The sequence below is a fragment of the Nicotiana tabacum genome, chromosome 20, assembly GCF_000715075.1.
Source record: "Nicotiana tabacum cultivar K326 chromosome 20, ASM71507v2, whole genome shotgun sequence".
Classification (NCBI taxonomy): domain Eukaryota; kingdom Viridiplantae; phylum Streptophyta; class Magnoliopsida; order Solanales; family Solanaceae; genus Nicotiana; species Nicotiana tabacum.
In genome coordinates this window covers 28,549,161-28,569,162 of record NC_134099.1, presented here as the reverse complement: position 1 = coordinate 28,569,162, position 20,002 = coordinate 28,549,161, and the positions used below count along the sequence as shown (strand labels likewise).

General features: G+C 35.6%; 2 protein-coding genes and 1 pseudogene across 4 annotated transcripts; 2 read left to right on the top strand and 1 right to left on the bottom strand.

The window, feature by feature from the left end:
- The first annotated feature begins 1,470 nt into the window (after positions 1-1,470).
- On the top strand, positions 1,471-5,919 carry LOC107820713 (WRKY transcription factor 72B-like). Of its 3 annotated transcripts, none has more exons than XM_016647048.2 (6): positions 1,483-1,616; positions 1,842-1,906; positions 2,878-2,943; positions 3,086-3,631; positions 4,720-4,833; positions 5,161-5,919. In XM_016647048.2, exons 2-6 carry the CDS (start codon positions 1,853-1,855, stop codon positions 5,755-5,757), a joined length of 1,377 nt encoding a protein of 458 aa, XP_016502534.1. In that variant the 5' UTR covers positions 1,483-1,616; positions 1,842-1,852; the 3' UTR covers positions 5,758-5,919. The 3 variants fall into 3 exon arrangements, with proteins under 3 accessions (XP_016502535.1, XP_016502534.1, XP_075097497.1); XM_075241396.1 differs by having other exon boundaries at positions 1,513-1,616; positions 1,842-1,901; XM_016647049.2 differs by lacking the exon at positions 1,842-1,906 and having other exon boundaries at positions 1,471-1,616.
- A 1,789-nt stretch (positions 5,920-7,708) lies between these two features.
- LOC107820711 (SNF1-related protein kinase regulatory subunit gamma-1-like) lies at positions 7,709-15,123 on the top strand (annotated as a pseudogene).
- A 614-nt stretch (positions 15,124-15,737) lies between these two features.
- Positions 15,738-19,708, bottom strand: LOC107820712 (putative LRR receptor-like serine/threonine-protein kinase At1g14390). Its single transcript, XM_016647046.2, has 7 exons — positions 18,163-19,708; positions 17,947-18,080; positions 17,090-17,333; positions 16,805-16,989; positions 16,683-16,726; positions 16,482-16,593; positions 15,738-16,184 (listed from the first exon to the last, which is right to left on the bottom strand). Exons 1-7 carry the CDS (start codon positions 19,400-19,402, stop codon positions 15,912-15,914), a joined length of 2,232 nt encoding a protein of 743 aa, XP_016502532.1. The 5' UTR covers positions 19,403-19,708; the 3' UTR covers positions 15,738-15,911.
- Between the last annotated feature and the right edge of the window lie 294 nt (positions 19,709-20,002).

Below are 20,002 nucleotides of genomic sequence, written 5' to 3'. Positions count from 1 at the left end.
CATTAAATTTTATGTCATGTCATATTTTTGGTAGGGGTTTGAGCCAAAATGATTTTTAAGTTGAGCCAAAATGATTTTTAAGTGACATTGTGAAAGTTTAGTTACTTTTAAGTGACAAAAAATAGTTGAGTGACTTAGTGAACTTGAAACGTAGTTGAGTGACCATCAGTGAAATTAACCCGGCGTTTGGACATAAGAATCATAAAATTCCAAAAAAAGGTAAAAGAAAAATTTCAAGTGAAAATGATATTTGAAAATTAGAGTTGTGTTTGGACATGAATACAATTTTGGGTTGCTTTTGAAATTTTGTGAATGATCTGAGTGAAAATTTTGAAAAATAGTTTTTTGGAGTTTTCAAATTTTCGAAAATTTTCAAAATTCATTTTCAAGTGAAAATTGAATTTTTTTGTCCAAACACTGATTTCGAAGAAAAGTGAATATTTTTCGAAAAAAGTGAAAAAAATTCTTATGTCTAAACGGGCTCTTGAGTAGTTGGTTGTGAAATTTACATGCACTCTATCGTTATTCTAGTGTCGAGCTTGCCTTCTCAACACTTACGATAAGATATAGGTTAATCTCACATAAAGAGGGATTACAGCGTAAAGAGTTTAAATACTCTACATAACTATGATCAGCGTTACATCATCACTAAGATTACAGAGTAGAGAGTTTGCTTTCAGATTTTAATAAGTTTAATTCATAATTTATTCTCTCATTTCATTATTTTTTTCTATTTATTTTAGTTGTTAGGGGCATGTCGGATTGAGGCTATGGGTGGTAGGTGGTGTTATACTTTCTATGTGTATGTTAAGAAATTAAAAAATAAATGCAAAATAAATTACACCATTTTTCAGGGAAAAAATTACACCATTCCCTCACTTATGAACCGAAATCATTTTTCTTATAATTATCTTAACTTTTAAATTCATATCATTTGCTCCAAGCATCAATCAACTATTATTATCTATTTTTAATACTAAAACTTTCCATCAAAATATTATCTGTTTTGCTAATATTATTATTAATTACTTTTAATAAATATGTCTTTTGAAAAATATATGATCAAGCGCCGAAAAACAAATGATACATTTTTTCGCGAAAAATGATTTCCACCGTACCACCCCATGTAGTCAAGAAGAGGGGCTATTAGTTTTGACGGAAATTAATGAATTGACGTTCATTTGGCGTACGAATCTTTCCATTAAGAATGATTGTATTCAAACCAAGCAGGATGGCTGCAAATATAATTTTCTCTCTTGTCTCTCTCCAAAGCGTTGAAATTAGAATATATCAATCTGCCATTTGAATTAGTTGCATGGATGAAATAGAAAATGATAAAAATACAAAGTTGAAGAAACTTGGTTAGTTGACTAGTTGACATTTTTATTTAGGGGGGAGTGTAACATGCCAATATAATAACTCTAATTTAGACTTTTATTTTTGTCGTCTCTACCTGTTTTAGAAGAAAAAAATATTGTTAAGATTTGGTGGCTGTCCTATAAGAAGAGTTCTCTAAAGAGAAGAAAGTCTGCAGATGCTAAGAGTGAGTATAGCTCAAAGAGACATGCTAAGGAAACATAGCTAGCGCAGTGGATTCTATTATTACTAAGATCAAGGTAAGAATTATAAGATTCATGTTAGAGTTTAAGTTATATCTATCATCGGTGTAAAGAATTTTTTAAACTATCATGTCACTCAAACATATCTACAGATAAGTCTCTATCTTGTAAAAATTCATTATATATATTGACGGTTTATGTAACATAAACAGTAGTTGTAAGAGCTTTTTTCCCCATAAATTTCATCATCTTCTTGTTATATGATCATCTTTATATATGCAGATCTAGTGTCTATGAGCCGAGGGTCTTTTGGAAATAGTCTCTCTACCCGGAGGGGTAGGGGTAAGGTCTGCGTACACTCTACCCTCCCAGACTCCACTGGTGGAATTTTACTGGGTTGTTGTTGTTGTCTTTATATATGCAGACTTCTTCTTCTGCTGCTGCCACCATAATTTTTACTTTTTCTTCTTTATCCATCATTTGTTAATATGAATAAGTTGCAGGATTTCATTATTTCTCTTTGAAGATACAATCAAAGGGAGCTGTGTAAATTATCGACATATATGGTTTTTATTTTAAGATTTCATGCGTGAAGATCTTCGATCAATAAATCTTAATTAAGAAGTCATGTTCATAGGAAGGAAGTAATTTTCTATTAAAAATCCTAGGTGAATATATCTCTATATATCTATATTTATATACATAATGTGAATATATCTCTATATATCTATATTTATATATATAATGTGAATATACCTCTATATTTACATATATAAATATATCAGCAACTAGTGGAAGCAATTTTCTTTTAAAAATTCATGGTGAATATTCTATATTTACATATATAAATGTGGATCGAAATGCTTAGGGATAATGAAAAAGAGACAAAAGGGACGAGAAAGAGAAGAGCTAAAGGAGAGTTCCTTTTCTTTCTTAATTTTTCTAATAAATAAATAATATGAGCAATTTGTCTGGAACTATGTGCACACTAGTGAATTGTTTAATAGTCATCGGTTAGAGTTCATATTATTTAATACTGAGATTACACCACGTGGTGGTGACTTTGTATTATTCTTGAGAGATACTTTATTCAACTTGGGCTGGTCACCAGTTCCAGAAGAAAACAACTATATATATATATAACACTTGGTCAATAACTTATAGTAGATCTAGTACTAAAGAGTGGAGTAATATTTTGAGCCGAAATGACATGTTTGTCCTTTTATCCCCCCCCCCCCCAAAGCACATCGTATTTCACATTTCATCTGTATTAATTAGTCATTCTTTGGGTCCAAATTAATATATCATGTTCATGCAGGCAACTCTAACAACCACCATGAATACCAATTCAAGAGACTCTTCCTTAACCTATAAGAAAAATCAGGTATACACTTGATATATATATAGATACTGTGTTTGTGAATAGATGACAAAAATCTTGAATGCAATATATATATATATATAAAATTTTAGTTCGAATCCAAGTGTAGCTAATTTGGTGCTAAGTCGTGTACATGTTTTATCAGGAGGATCAGCTGAATTCAACAAAAGCTCAGATTGGCGAAGCGAAAGAAGAAAACGAAAAGCTAAAGTCCATGCTATCTAAAATCATGAAGGATTACCAATCTTTACAAATGCATTTTCAAGGCATATCTCATAAACCTCAAAATTCAAAGGATATTATTGCAACAAGTATTGAACAAGAAGAAGAAGTGGACCTTGTTTCACTTAGCCTAGGGAGAAGTTCAAGAGAGTTCAAGCAAGATGAAAAAGAATATGATCAAAATGAGTGTAAAGATATTAAAAAGCAAAGTAAATTATTTGATGGGCTTGAGCTGGGTTTGGACTGCAGATTTAGTCTAGATTTTACTGAAGTCACGAAAAATTATGATGATAGCCCAGAAAATAGCTTCGAGGAATCAAAGAAGGAGCATATCACTGAACCATGTGTACAAAATTACACTAGTTCAAAAATGCCACGAATTTGTGGAGATGAGGATGAAGATTTTCTGCAGCAGAACCCTCAAAAGAAAGCTAGGGTATCTATAAGAGCTGTGTGTGACACTACTACGGTAAGTAATCACTCAATACTCAATATGCTTCATTGAAATTGTCTATAAAGAAAATCGGGGCAAGTGCAAATATAGCCATTTTCAGGGATGCTATTTAGAGATTTGTCAATATTTATTTTGTTCTGAAATTTTAAACTAAAAATCTTAACTTCAGGACAGTTTAGAACACTTTTGTCCCCAAGAAATGAACTGAAAAACTGAAATTTAGGATGCACTGACTAATTTTTTAATAACAATCCTTTGGAGTGGCTACGTGGTGGCATTTCTATGAGAAAATCTTGATGTCCTATAAGTATATGTTAAAGGAATTGATGGTTTTATCTGCTAAATAGAGAAAGTACTTATTACTCAACCAAAATCACATTAATCATGTAATGAAAACAAAGATTGTATTCACTTTGTATCTAACACTCCTACTAATTTAAAACGTTCAAAATTTTTTGTACTATATTTTGATATGATATTTTCGATATCAAACTAATTCTGCAAGAACTATTTTAAGATCATTCTGCACCACTACACTTGTAATATAAATGTTAAATAATTGGCATATTGTTACTCCATTGTCCAGTAATCTGGTAGTATCACTTAAAATGGGATGGATGAAATGATATGTTATGGATCTAGTCCAATGTTTAAAAATTAGTTAATCGGTAAAGATAGATGTACTTGATGCCCCGCCCAAGGTAAGACCGGTTTTCGCGCAAGCAGCTGCGCTCTTGCTTCTTGCCCAAAGTATAAAGAAAGTCAAGATTGTTCTTGCGGAGAAAAACCTACTTCCTTGCTCTTGTTCCTTTTGGGAATGCAAGATTTTTTATTTTTCTAGTTAGGATGGATTGGTCGTACAATGGGAGTTCCAAGCCGTAAAAGGTAAAGTGAATTCCTATGACTCCTCTCACTCCAACGAACCGGACCGGGAGAGAGAAAGAATTCTTTTTTCAAGGCTGCCGGTGGGCTGGGCCCGAGCTCGGTTTGGAGGCTTGGAAAGAAGCCTCACTAGATTACAATTAGCAATAACATATCCACATGAAGTTGGTACTCAATAAGATGTTAGATGTGAAATTAATGGAGTTGCAAATTAAATGCAGATGAATGATGGATGTCAATGGAGAAAATATGGACAAAAAATAGCAAAAGGGAATCCATGTCCTAGGGCATACTACCGTTGCACTGTCTCCCCATCCTGCCCTGTCAGAAAACAGGTAATTACATCAACTGTTTCTTGATTAGGACTTAAGCAATATTATATACATGTAAATGTTTTTACGCTATCCGTGTACGTAAATATAGTATATATGTAGAAAGAGAGTTTAACCTATTATAGTATATTATTCGGAGTACCATTGTTATCAAGTTATCATTGAGGTTTACAGCTAATCAATTTCCATATAAATAATTTGTAAATAATTTTTATACCGGCAATACATAAAATTTAGACTCCATGCAATAATAGTGTTCACTCTTAATATGATGATTCTTTCTCTAGGTTTTCTGACCCTCTTCTCTTCATATTTTGTGATCCAACACAGGTTCAAAGGTGTTTTGAAGACATGTCCATATTGATCACCACCTATGAAGGAACACACAATCACCCCCTTCCATTTTCAGCCACTGCCATGGCTTCCACCACCTCTGCCGCTGCCTCTATGCTTAGTTGCACCTCCTCCTCAACATCACAACAAGGGATAACAGATGCTAATAATAATAATCTTAATGGGTTCAACTTCACCACTTCAAATTGTAATAACTTAGCCACACATGCACCAAATACTTTTTACTTACCAAAAACTTCCATTTCCACATCCCAAACACACCCTACAATCACTCTTGATTTCACTACTGTTCCTGCTACAACATCATCATCTACTCATACATTCTCTTCTCAAAGATATTCTTCCACTTCTCTCAATTTCTCCACACTACCATCAACTCCTCCTTCTTCTTCCTTCATTAATTCCTTCAAAAGCCAAGTTGGCGCTTCATATCTTGGGAGGCCATGCTTTTCTCAGCCCTTCACTTCCAACAACACTCGGAATACGGAGGACAGTGATGGAGCCAGAAATTCTAACATGTGGATTCAAAAAAGGTCAAAAGTGTCGCACCTAGGATTTGACTCTGTGACGTAAAGCAAAATTTTGAACCACTTTTACGCTTAACTAGAATCTGCCTTAATGTTAATGGAAATAAAAAATTCCTATATACAAAAGTATTTGCTTTTGATCAATTTTGTATAGTGTAATTTTCCGACAAAGGAGATTTTTGCATCAACCATGGCCATTTCTATTTAAGGACCCGAGTCTTGGATCGATCTTTGTTGCTGCAATTTCATCAATAGTTTGCAATGGTTTGTGTTCGAGGAAGTAATTTTCTTGAAGAGAACTCAAGCAAAAATTTAAATCGGAAGAGAATTTCCATCAAATATGAAATATGTATCAACCATACAAGAGTAATGGAATTTTGAGATACTTGAACATGTTTCGCCCATGCAATTTCGAGAAAGGAAACTCGGTATTTTTTGGGTAAATAACTCAATATTAACCAAGTGTACCACTAAATATTTTTGGAGTATAGGGGCCAGTAGTTAACATTAGATTAATTTTAAGAAATATGTACATAAAATACGTAATTTGACGGATCGGCCATGGATTCACGTGCCCTATAAATTAGTCAATAGATCCGCCTAATCTATAAAAAAGTTGTTTTTATTATAAATTTATTATTTGAAACCTATTAAACACTACTAATAAATTGGTCAAATAATTAACTTGTTTTTTTCAGCACAAATAACCAACTAAATATTTTCTTATTGAAAAAAAAAGTGAACCTAGTAGCCAATAAACTCTAAGGGGTCGTTTGGCAGGGTGCATAAGAATAATGCTGAATAAGGTGTATTAGTAATGCAGTATTAGCTATGCTGATATTAGTTATAATTTTTTTATTCATTGTTTGGTTTGATGTATTAAAGCATTGTACAATTTCTAAAAGATTTGTTTGTTTACAAAAATACTCTCATAACCAATCCATCACTTTATCTTTTTAAAAGAAACATATATTGAAGAATATTTTTATATAAAAAAGGTTTTAAAAAATAATTATTTGATTTGTCTACATATATTATAGTATAGAACTGAATATTAAGAGAGAAAGACCACACCTTCTCTATTCTCTAACCAAAATAGCATCCCAAATTGCCACATCTCTACTCCCGACAGAGGACCCAACCTCTAAAATTTCACCGGAACCACCAGACCACTCTACTGAAGTCATTCAAATGGAAATGGATGAGGATACTCCTCAAAAAATTCTTTCAAGGAAATCCTACTAGAAAGGAACCTAATTTCCTCCACATCGTATGAGCTCAATCACTCTTCTCCCCTGTTATAATTAAACGCGGGGAATATCCCTACTCTTTTGACAAAAGAAGACAAAAATAGGTTGTATCTCCCGTGAAAAAACTCATTAATAGTGAAACTATTTAGAAAAAAAATCTCACACTAGTTGCTGCCAGCAAAGCTTGCGCAACCATGGAATCCCACTGAACCCCAAACCATCACTGATCTGAGATGGGATTATTTCATTGTGAAATTTAATCTTGAAGAAAGCATGAATAAGGTCCCGACAGAGAGGCCATGGTTTGTGAGGGGCCATTTCCTTTCTGTACGCCGGTGGGAATCCAACTTTGTTCCGGCAGAGTTCAAATTAGCTATTACAACAATTTATATTAGACTCCCACAACTACCAACAAAATTTTATGATAGAGCAATCCTAGAACAAGTGGGCAATAGAATTGGTAAATTTCTGAAAATAGACACATGTACCTCATCCACTCTAAGGGTCCGTATGCTAGAATTTGTGTCCAAGTTTCCCTTGATATTCCTGTCACCACCTATGTTACCATCGACACCCATAACCAACCCATCCTATATGAGGGGAAGGGATCCTTGGCGAGGGATGTGGGAGAATTGGCCATACCCTACGAAATTGCTCATTCCTCCCCAAGCTTAAGGAACTAAATAATCTGGTAGATCCAAAAAATACCACACCAAGTGACGGAACAGTCCTAGATGAGGACTCCCTATGGCGATAGTTCCCTTCACGCGGAACAAGAAAAGATTGCACAAGGGAAATCGCACACAACGACTAGCCGGAGCAACAACGAAGCAGATCCCAACCCAGGTAAAGCGGTACAGTAAAGACACAAGTACGTTCCTTGACCTGGTAGCCACCACCACCAATGGGAGCAACCCTGAGGCCCATAAAGAACTGGACCTAGGTAGCCAGTTGGGCTCTCAGGGGAAGGCTCTAGGGAACCACTAAGAATTGAGGCCATCTTAGGCCAATCCTGACAAAAGCCCAACACCATACTTGGGCCAAGTCAAATCAAATGCCTCCTCACACGCCAAAATCACTAGGCTGAAACGACATCTGCCTTCAAGCATAATTCCAAAAGATGCTATTTTAGAGAATATTTTCACCCTAAAAAATCCCAACTCAATCTACAAAAATCGAATTGAAGATTTCACCCCTCCACCCGCACCCACACCCCTCTTCCTTGACTCTGGTTTCTCTAAATCGGGTACTCTTACACATAAAGAGAGTATCTCTTTTCCATACTAACGTGCTTACACCAGCACGACACCCAAATCGCCCCAATCTCTTCTCCGATCATGCCTCTTCCAGTAGAGGCAATCAAGTGCCTATTACAAAATTAAATGCCCAATACTATCAATGAGGTGACACTCCTTGTCAATCCCTCAAGATTGATTGCAGAAGGCAAATCGCCTCACGCGAAACCCAAAGAAGGAGAGATGACTTATAACCAAGTACCCCTTCCCTCTATCATTAATCCAAGCCAAACCAACGGACTCCTCCAAGTTGATCTTCCCCATGAAAAACAACACTCCCTCTTCCCAAGCCCAAACCATAGCTCCAATAACCATCTCCTCCACTCTACTGCCACCGGAACTCACGCCGGAGTCGTGACTGGAGATGGCTTTTCAGGGTCACTCCAAAATCTCCAAGTGATGGTAGAGATTGTCATGATGGAAGTAACCATCCAAAACCCTTGCTACTTAGCATGCTTGGCGACCCAACAATCACTCTTGATTTCACTACTGTCCTAACAACAACAACATCATCATCTACTAATACATTCTCTTCTCAAAGATATTCTTCCACTTATCTCAATTTCTCTACACTACCATCAACTCCTCCTCCTTCTTCCTTCATTAATTCCTTCAAAAGCCAAGTTGGCGCTTCATATCTTGGGAGGCCATAGTTTACTGAGGCCTTCACTTCCAACAACACTCAGAATACGGAGGACAATGATGGAGCCAGAAATTCTAACATGTGGATTCAGAGGCGGATCCAGGATTTGAGGCTTATGGGTTCCTACCGTAATTTCAGATTAATATACAATAATAACTAGGTTCACAGTCACATATTTACCAATATTTAGTGAATTTCTTAATATAAATATAGAGTCTATGCAAGAGTTACTGGGTTCCCGGGAACCCGTAGTCTATGCACTAGGTCTGCCCCTGTGTGGATTCAAAAAAATTCAAAAGTGTCGCACCTAAGATTTGACTCGTGACCTAAAGCAAAATTTTGAACCACTTTTTTCACTTAACTAGAATCTTCCTTTATTTTAAGGGAAATCAAAAATTTATATACACAAAAATATTTGCTTTTGATCAATTTTGTACAATGTAATTTTCCGACAAAAGAGATTTTTGCATCAACCACGACCATTTCTATTTAAGGACCCGAGTCTTGGATCGATGCTGCAATTTCTTCAATAGTTTGTAATGGTTTGTGTTCGAGAAAGTAATTTTCGTGAAGAGAACTAGCAAAAATTTAAATAGGAAGAGAATTTTCCATCAATATGAAATATGTATCAACCATATAAGAGTAATGGAATTTTGAGGTACTCGAACATGTTTCGCCATGCAATTTTGAGAAAGGAAACTCCGTATTTTTTTTGGAGTAAATAAAAGAAAATTGTACTCAAATAAAAGATATTCTATTTTGAAGAGAATCCGATAAAGTGAGTTAATAAATTAATTCCAAGAATATATTTGAAAAAGATTAGTCATATAACATGTGGAAATATGGATCGGCCATGGATTCACGTGCCCTATAAATTAGTCAATAGATCCGCCTAATCTATAAAAAAGTTGTTTTTATTATAAATTTATTATTTGAAACCTATTAAACACTACTAATAAATTGGTCAAATAATAAACTTGTTTTTTTTCAGCACAAATAACCAACTACATATTTTCTTTATTGAAAAAAGAGGTGAACCCCAGTAGCCAATAAACTCTAATTGCAAGTTCAGTGCCACGTTGACTAAAACCTCACACGTGGCAGAGCTATAGAAACCAGCTAATTAACTGCCAATATTTCTTGGAACTTGGAAGCAACACAGAGTACCATATTAATTTCTTGGAACTTGTCAGTTCTCACACAGATCTTTCAGAGAAGATGTTGCGGAAATAGAGAGGTAAGTTTTTGGATTAGGCTTTTTTTTTGTCCATTTTATCATTTTCTTTCCTTCTTTTAAACCAATTGATCATGTTTAGTGTTTGGCCATTGTGTTGCTAGTCATTGCTAGTATAATGATCAGTCTTAAACATTTAACTGTGCAAATAAAGTCTTATATTGATAGCTGAAAAGATTAGACAATTAATTACATATCCTAATGACGTGAGGTCATTTAGGAAAAACTGTACGAGGCTTGGTTTAAAGTGTATAATATCAGAACATGCTAAGAATATTTTGGGGCTGGTTGAGCCTAACATATACTACATAGAAAATACTAAAAGGAGACAAATTGACTTTACTGGTCCTAGGAATAAATTCTTGGGATATTTTGCAGCTATATAGAATCGACTCGTATAAATAACTGTCATTTAATGTTGCATTCAACAAAAATTGCTTAGGCGTGATAGAAGATGGAGCTAGCTGAGGCAAAATATGGTCTTTCCAGACAAAGAAACAATTATGAATGACTCACAAAGTGTTAAGCATATGTTGCATCAGTCTAGTGTCATATAAATCCAGTAGTACATGTTGGTGAGTATCTAGTATAAATTTGTCACTCTAATTATTGTGTGTGTGCTACTCAGAAGTAGATAAAATAAGCTCTATTCTTTGAATTTAATGCAGTAAATGGCACAAGCACAAATTACAACAACAACAACCACAACCACCTAGTATAATCTCACTAGTGGGGTCTGCGGAGGGTTGTGTGTACGCAGACCTTACCCCTACCCTGGGGTAGAGAGGCTGTTTCCGATAGACCGTAGGCAACCCTCCCTCCAAGAACTTTCCACTTTGTTCTTGGGGTGACTCAAACTCACAACCTCTTGGTTGGAAGTGGAGGGTGTTCACCGCTAGAGCAACCCACACTTGTCACAACCTCGTCACAAGCACAAATTATAAAGAAGAATTCACAGCTTGCAAGCTCTGATGCTTACTTTGAGATGGTCCAGAGCAGAAAGAAACTGCCCCTTCAGTTGCAGGAATCCTTAACAGCTGCTTTTGCTAAAATTTCAGTTTCATCCTTCCCTCAAGTCCCTAGAGGCGAAGGTGATCCAAAAATATGCCAGCCTTTCATATTAGTTACTTCCCTCTGCTCCATTCTATGTGACACTGTTCTTTAGTCTGTTCCAAAGACATGGCACCTTTTTATATTTGGAAGCAATTTAACTTTGAACTGCACATTTTTATCCTTAATAACATGATGTTATAGCCACACAAATGTCATGATATGTTTAAGGTGCCAAGTATTTACATAAATGAAATGAAATGGAGTACCAAGTAGTAATAGATTACTATTATTTCTGCACCCTGGTAGATTTCTTGCAACCTCATTGCAGTGATAGAACTAGATGCAGAAACTTCGATTGGTGATGCTGTCAAAATTCTATCTGAATCAAACATCCCGTCAGCTCCTGTGAGGAACTCAGCTGTCCAGTATAGTAATGACTGGAGAGAACGATACTTGGGAATACTTGACTACTCTGCTATTGTTCTTTGGGTGCTCGAGAGTGCAGAAATAGAAGCAGCAGCCCTATCGGCCAATTCAGCCGCAATTGCTGGAGCTGGTGTAAGTGCTGCTGGTGCTCTTGGAGCACTAGCATTGAGCAGCACAACAGGTCTTGTTGTTGCTGCTAGCCTAACTGTTGCCGCAGTTGGTGCAGCCGTGGCAGGTGGCATTGCTGCAGAAAGAGGAATAGGAAAGGATGCTCCAACTGCAGCGGATAAGTTGGGCCAGGATTTCTACAAAGTTATACTTCAAGAAGAACCTGTTATGTCAACAACGGTAAGCTGCTCTTGCAAAAAGAATTCCCTTAAGCTTCTAGTATTTCATTCAGACAGCTTGATAGACCAAAAATTCATTAAATATTTAATCAAGTTGAGTACAAGAAACCGTACCATTATCATGAACTTCAGTCATTAGTCTGAAACAGGTGTGGCAAATGGGTGGGTTGGGTCAAATTTGGGCATTTTTTTAAATTTATGAGTTCAGAGTAAAAATAGCACGGTATAGCCAGTTTTCGGACTGGTCATTCAAAAAATAGTCAGCGTTTACCAAGTCAATGAAAAATAACCACTATTTTGCTGCAACAGAGACCGGTCCAGCATAATATACTGGAGTTCGGTGCACCTGTGTATGAACTCTAGCATATTATGCTGGACCAATATACTTTGCTAGCTCCAGTATAATATACTGGAGTTTGGAGCACCGGTGCTCCAGTCTCCAGTATATTATGCTGGACCGGTATACTTGCTGGAACTCCAGTATATTATGCTGGAGTTCAAGTATACTTATGCTGGAACTCCGTCATATTATGCTCGAGTTACAGCATACTTATCCTGGAACTCCAATATAATATGCTGGAGTTCAAGTATACTTATGTTGGAACTCCAGAATAATACACTGACGTATTTTCCGGGTTTTGAACAATGTTTTCGCTAAGATTTATCTTTACATGAAAAGTGGCTAAATTTCATTTACTTTTGAAACTGTGCTATTTTTGAAAGACCAGTTGTAAATCTGGCTATTTTTGAATTTCACCCGTTAATAGACGATCATGACCCAATCTACCCAAAGTTTACTTGGGTCAAGATGGTGTTAGGTTTTAGTTTTAATGATGAAAAATAATAGAAGTGTTTTTGGTGTAGGAACTCAAGGTAATCAACCAAGATCAAAGTGCAACAATCAAAGCCGAAGGGAGAAATCAATCAAAGATTGATTGAAGCACTAAGAATCCGGCAAGAAAATCAAATCAGAGATTGCTTGAAGAGTTAAAAAGGAAAAGAAGCATTGAAGATGGAAGGACCCAGATTTAAGGAGCAAATCCGGCGCTACCAAGACTCAAAGATGGAAAGTTGTCAAAGTCCACACATCAAGGAAGAGTAATGGAATTAACCTTATTCTTGAAAGAATCAATTTCTTTCTAAGGATCAAATCTCTTGGGTTGGCACATTTCTTCGGTAACGGTTTCCTACAAAGTATTTATACGCAACCTTAGGTCTCAGAGAAATATACTTTGATCGAATCAATTATTCTCTCTTTGTTCTATTGTAAACAAAAACTGTAGCTCTTCTAAATCTGTTGTGTAACAAGTTAGAGAAGAAAGAGAGAAAAATACTGGTGAGTCATTGTATCAAGAAAAGACGAGTGACATAGAAACTGAGCTGCTGGTGTAAACTAAACCATTCACTTTGTACTCAAGAAACTCAATCACTGAAAAAGAACTCCCTTGCAATCCAAAGGGACTAGACTAGGACTCACATTGAATCCAAACTAGTATAAAAATTTCGGTGTCTTTAATTCCTGCACTTTACTTCTGCATTTTAATTCTGCACTTCTTAATATCTTGCTATTACATCTAATCGACTAATTGGAAAACTAGTCAACTTATAATAATTACTTTTAAAAATAAGCATTTCACCCCTTCTTGTACTTTCAGATGGTTGGGGCAAGACTGTAAAATATATGATGATTCGTGTGTAATATTGGTTTGAGATGAGCTTAACTGTAGCGATATGGTCAATAAGGACTCATATAGTTGACCCTGACTTGCATGGGATTGAGGTATAGTTGTTGTAAAATGATGACTCGTGCACCTATTTTTGCAGGTGGAGTCCATTGTAAAATCCTATCCCGGGGCAACTTTTGTACCAGTAGCTACAGATAGTTCTATGTTGGCTGTCATGCTGCTGTTATCAAAGTATAGGCTAAGGAGTGTGCCCGTGATTGAAACGGGGAAGCCATTATTGAGGAACTTCATAACTCAATCCGCTGTGATACAGGGCCTTGAAGGATGCAAAAGAAGGGATTGGTTTGACAGTATTTCTGCTCTTCCTATATCGGATCTTGGTCTCCCTTACATGTCCCCTAATGAGGTTAGCTATTTCATAGCTAAGGATAGTATTAATCTTTCTGATAATACAGAAAACGACGATGCAAAGTTCGTGATTTTTTCACATATGCACCAGGTTATTAGCATCCGAAGTGATGAACTGATTTTCGAAGCATTTAAGAAAATGAGAGATAACAACATTGGAGGTCTTCCAGTTGTTCAATGGCCAAAAAAGAAGATTGTTGGCAATGTAAGCATAAGAGACATCAGATTCTTGTTACTTACGCCTGAACTCTTCTCCAATTTCAGGTATATTTTAGGTCAACTTTTCTGTTTCTCTTGATATATCGGATCATTTTCAAGATTATTAGTCCCCATTTTAGTGAAACTTTCTCATAGTTGAACTATGTTAGCAAATCAGACAATACTATCCATGATAAGCTCGCACATTAAGTCAATTCTCAATTTTACTATGATGAGAAATAATCATAAGAGTTTAACTTTTATGCACTGGCCGTTTAAAACTTCAATACTATCAGGTCACCTAAATAACCATGTACAGGTAACAGTCTCCTAAAAAGTGAGATAAGTAACGTGGAAAACAAGACAGGTTACATGTTACAACAAGTTAATAAACATTCATCAGTTAAATCCTTATCGTACTAGCTCCTTCATATTTCCTATCTATCGTTATAATGGCATTGGAATTTGGCCATCCTGATTGCAGGCAATTGACTGTTGAGGATTTTATGAACACAGTTTCTTCAGCAACCCATGAACCTAGTAAGGTTGCTACACGGATAACATGCAAGCTTGATTCAACTCTTGGTAATGTGAAAGACATTCTTGCTTCCATGTCAGTTCGCAGGATATATGTCACAGCTGATGAAGATAATGAAGTTGTTGGCGTGATTACTCAGAGATGTCATCTCTTGCTTCATCTTCGATCCACTAAAGTTTTTTGATAACTATTTTGGTTTTTCCGCACATGCATGTGCTGATGAATAAGCAAGATGTGTGTTAGTAGATGCAAATAAAATACAAGATTCAGTCAGTTTAACATGTACAAGATTTTCTTTATGTCATTACAACAGTTTGGTTTTTCTTACTATTCTACTTTAACCGAGTCAACAGACAATTCTGAGTTTTAGAGAAGTAAATGTGTAGAGCCAAGTGTAGTGTGTAGTAGTAGGCACTTCTAGGCCTCTTCCCGGTTACTGGATCACTCCGGTGCTTCGGGTACTACTACAGACTCTCTGCCATCCATTGCAGCAGCGCCTAGGGGAGGAAGCTATGACCTCTGGCTAACCGTACTTCGAATACATATCTACTCTAGAGGCGGAGCAGCAGTATTGGCTACGGGTTCGGCCGAACCCAATAACTTTAGTTCAAATCATGTATACGTCTTATAATTTTCATTAAATATGTAAAAATTAGTAATTTAGAACACAGTACCTTAAAAAGATTGGGATCCCGAACTCATAAGCTTGTAAATCTGGCTTCGCCTCTGATCTACTCTTGATGTTCCCAAGTACACCGTGACACACTTGGTGTTCACAACAGAATGTGTATTAATTAATTATGATTTAGTGATAAAACAAGTACACCGTGACACACTTGGTGTTCACAACAGAATGTGTATTAATTAATTATGATTTAGTGATAAGAATATATGAGAAGACACATTTTGGTACTCATTAAGTTGGTGTAAACACCGGATGCAAGCAAGGTTTCTCCGAGATCCCAGCATAGATTCTCAACTAAAAATATATGATTTGTATACTTGGGTATTATTCTGATGGAGATTAAAAAAACATTTATTCAGTAAGCTACTGAACTGCACTATACAGGAGGCATACAAATGACTATAACAAGGTAAAAACAATATCATGCCAGATCTCTAATCAGTAAAACTTATTGCTAAGGTTTCCACTGATTTTCCCACTGAGGTTCCCGCTGAGGTTTCCACTGTTAGTTGCTCCTTCTTGAACCTGAATTGAGTATTGCATATGCCAAAGAACATCTTCAATTGATGGCCTCCTGCTCGGTTCTTTTTCAAGGCAGTTTACTGCAATCTGGACCATAGTTTTCAACGATTCATATGCAAATGTACCGCGAATACAAGGATCTGTTAAATCTCGTAGCTTTGATGGTGATTCCGCTAAGCAAGTCTCCACCTGCATGTCATAGAAGATGCAATTTCGGTTTTGAGGTTGTCAGACGGATTTAAGTTATATACACTGGCATCGTAAAGATAGTTTACACTATCGGTGAATGTAAGCAAGTTAATTATCATTTCTACTGAGTTATCAATTAGTGTTTATTTGGAATTATCTTCTAAGTGACTTGATTGTGCAAATAATTTTTGTACCGTCAGTACATAAAACTTAAAAACTCGTTAGATAGATTGTGTAAACAAACTAGGCTCACATAGTTCTATGTTTTGAGAGTTATTAAGGTCTTATTATTGTTACCTGAAGCTTAAGGTCTTCTGTTTCACTTTGAGAGTTGATTGGCCGACCAGTAATAGTCTCTAGTAGAATTGTTCCCAATTGATAGATGTCTTTCTTTTCTGCTTCTTTCGCGCTGAATGTGAAGTTTATATTAGTACGTAGAATGGAAATGATAGCAGAAAGCAAAGAAAGTAAAGGGAAAATGGAGGTAAAAAGCAAAACCTGGTTAATTGATCCGGCCCAGCAAGAGGACTTTCAGAACCAACCTGTAAAAATTTTGGATGGTCAATAACGCGTTTTGAGCAAGATTTTTGTATAGTTGTTTGTAAATTTACTAGTATTACCTTAGAAGGCAAAGATATATTATAGCAGCTTATTCTAGCAGTAAGAGTCTCATCCAACAAAACATTCTCAAGCTTAATATCATTTCCAGTGACTCCTCCAGTGTGCAAATACTGGATTCCTTTCGCAATTCCCATTGTTATTCCCATTCTCTGTGGCCATTTCAATACATCCCTTTTTCTCCAATCTGCCAAAAGAACAAATTTGGGAAAATAAATTCAAGCCTTTATCGTTCAGATTGCAGTTTTAGGGATGCGATTAAAATAATAATAATAACAATAGCTTACCGCTAAGATGATCCTTTAGTGATCCATTGACAACATTTTCAAGCACAATAAATACAGTGCTAGCTGTATTTGGGTGATCTTGGTAAGTGACAACACAATGTCCAAGTACACTAACCAAATGCCTATGTCTTAGCTTTGATATCATCTCCATGTGCTGCTGCAGAATTTGAGGTGAATGCTTCTGCTTCAATTTCAGACATTTCACTAGGACCACTGCTCCATCTCTAAGCCAACCTCTATATAGCTGTCATTAATAAAACACCAATTCCCATATCTCAAAAAACATGTCAAAAAGAAAAGCCTGTATTCTCCAAGATTTTTGACAAACACATCCATATTACTATCTCCTTTCCATATTATCCGTCTTTTGAGGTTTTTGCATACCCTTTAATAAAGACATTTTAATAGCCTTAATTCTAAGAGGATTTGTCTACATTATACTTTATCTCTCTCTTAAACGTCTCGCTTAATAAATGCTCAACTAATCGGAGCAGTAAGGATGAATTAGGAAAAAGATAATAAATGTTTCTTGTTTTCTAAAACGCTGAATAAAGGGCAGCTCGGTGCACTAAGCTTCCGCTATGCGCGGGGTCCGGGGAAGGGCTGGACCACTAGGGTCTATTATATAGAGTCTTACCCTGCATTTCTATAAGAGGCTGTTTCTACGACTCGAAACTATGACCTCCTGGTCACGTGACAACAACTTTACCAGTTACGCCTAGACTCCCTTCTTCTCTAACATGTTGAATATTTTGAAATAAATTCAATTTGCCAAAACGACAAATAATATGGATCGGAGATAGTAATATCTCTCCCTCTTATTTCTTTTCATTTTTATAATGAATCAACAATTTTACCTGACCCTGGGAACCTTCTCCAACCAAATTAGTTGGATCAAAATTGTTTGTTGCATCTTCCATTTCCTCAAGAGTGAAAACATGATATGGTGGCAATCCTAATGATGTCAACCTCATTGTCCTCCTTGCATTCCCTGATCAAAATCAAGTTAATAATAATATTGATTAAACTACAATCTAAAATATTAAAATTCAAGATTCATTAAAGAAATTTACCTCCATCAGCAGTTTTTGAAAGGGTTGAATTCTTCTCAAAAGCAAAGCTATCATTCTTATACCCTTGAACTCTATTTCTTGTAACTTTCTTGACAATGAAAAATACCAACAATCCAATTGCACTCACTATTACCACAATGCCAACAATTAATCCTATGACAACACCAAGTTTGATTGTAGATTGTTGTTTCTTCTCATCTTGATCTTTTGGAATAGGCTTAACAGCTATTGCTTGTTTTTCACAAAATGTATGTGGATGTTGATACTTAGTACTACTTGTACTTGACAAACAATTCCAAACATTAATCACTGTCCTGTTTCTTGAACTTGATCCAAGACAAGCAGGCAATTTTCCTATCAAAAGATTACTCGAAACATCGACAAAATTAAGCTTATTGCTACAAGAAACACTTGCTGGAAGTGCACCACTTAGTTGATTTTTAGCAACATTAATGGATTGAATTTCTGGCATTGAAAACAGAAAAGAAGGGATTGGACCAACAAGTTTATTTGAAGAGAAATCAAGAATTTGCAAATGAGTAAACTTGTTGAGTCCATTAGGAATTTCTGATCTGAAAAAATTGTTTCTCAAATTGAGTGTAACAATATTATTTCCTATAGATGGAAACTTAGGTCCTAAATGATTGTTACTCAAATCCAATTCTTGAATTGCTACTAACCCTTTCAACTCTGGTACAGATCCATTAAACAAATTTCTAGCCAAAACAAGAGATTTCAGATTCTTGAATTTTACTATTGATGATGGAATTTCACCAACAATGAAATTTGAACTAATATTTAGTACCTCAAGTGAGTGAAATCTACTAATCTTGGCAGGTAATGGACCCCACAATCCAAGTGAAACTAATGACAATTTCTTTAAACTTGAAAGTTTAGTGACAACAGTGAAAAATGAATCAATGGAAAATTTACCAGATAGAGCTTGAGGAGTAGAGGATTTTAAAGTCTGAGGGGGGGATTTTTTGTTGCCAACAATTGTTAATTCTGTTATATGATTACCAGAACAAGTAATAACAAGAGAAGGAGATTTAGGAAGGTAACAAAAATTTGTCCAATTATTCCAACTTTGTAAAACTGGTGGATATTCAAGAAACTGTTGAATTTGGAAAAGGATTCTATTTTCAGCTGGAACTAACTGAGCGTAAGAAGATGGAATTAATAAAAACAAAAACAGACCAAGAAATAAGAGACTGAAAGGAAACTGGGAATTGTTCCTCATTTTCTCTTTTTAGCAGAAAAGAGAAATCAAAGCTATAAAAAAAACTCAAAATCACAACAATATTTTCAGCTCATAAAAGAGTGAGCAGTTTTGTTTAAACTGGCTAGAGAGTTTTGTGGAATGAAATAATTTCAAGAATCCAACAATAGAGTAATGATACACAGAAGAAGAAGCTTTAAATGATTACATTAATAAATAATGGAGTACAGATGTGTTGTCTGTAGCTAGTCTAGTTGTACAACTTTTGTGACAAGGATTCCATCCTATGCCACACCGTGTATTGGTAGAAAAGAATGTGCAGAGAGTGAGATAGAGAGAAGAAAAAAGAGTATAGTAATTTTTATACACTAATAAAATAAAATCAAGTTATCTAAAAGAAAATTACAAATAATTATCTATAAAAAGCGAAATTAGTAACATAAAAAATAATGTATCTTACATGTGACAATAAATTTAAATACATTAACAGTATAAAAATTAATTATATTGTTAGTTACAAAAGATGTAGAGCAAGTCCTCGGTGCAACGGTAAAATTGTCTCTGTATGAACTATAGGTTACGAGTTCGAGTCGTAAAAGCAGACATTAATGCTTGTATTAG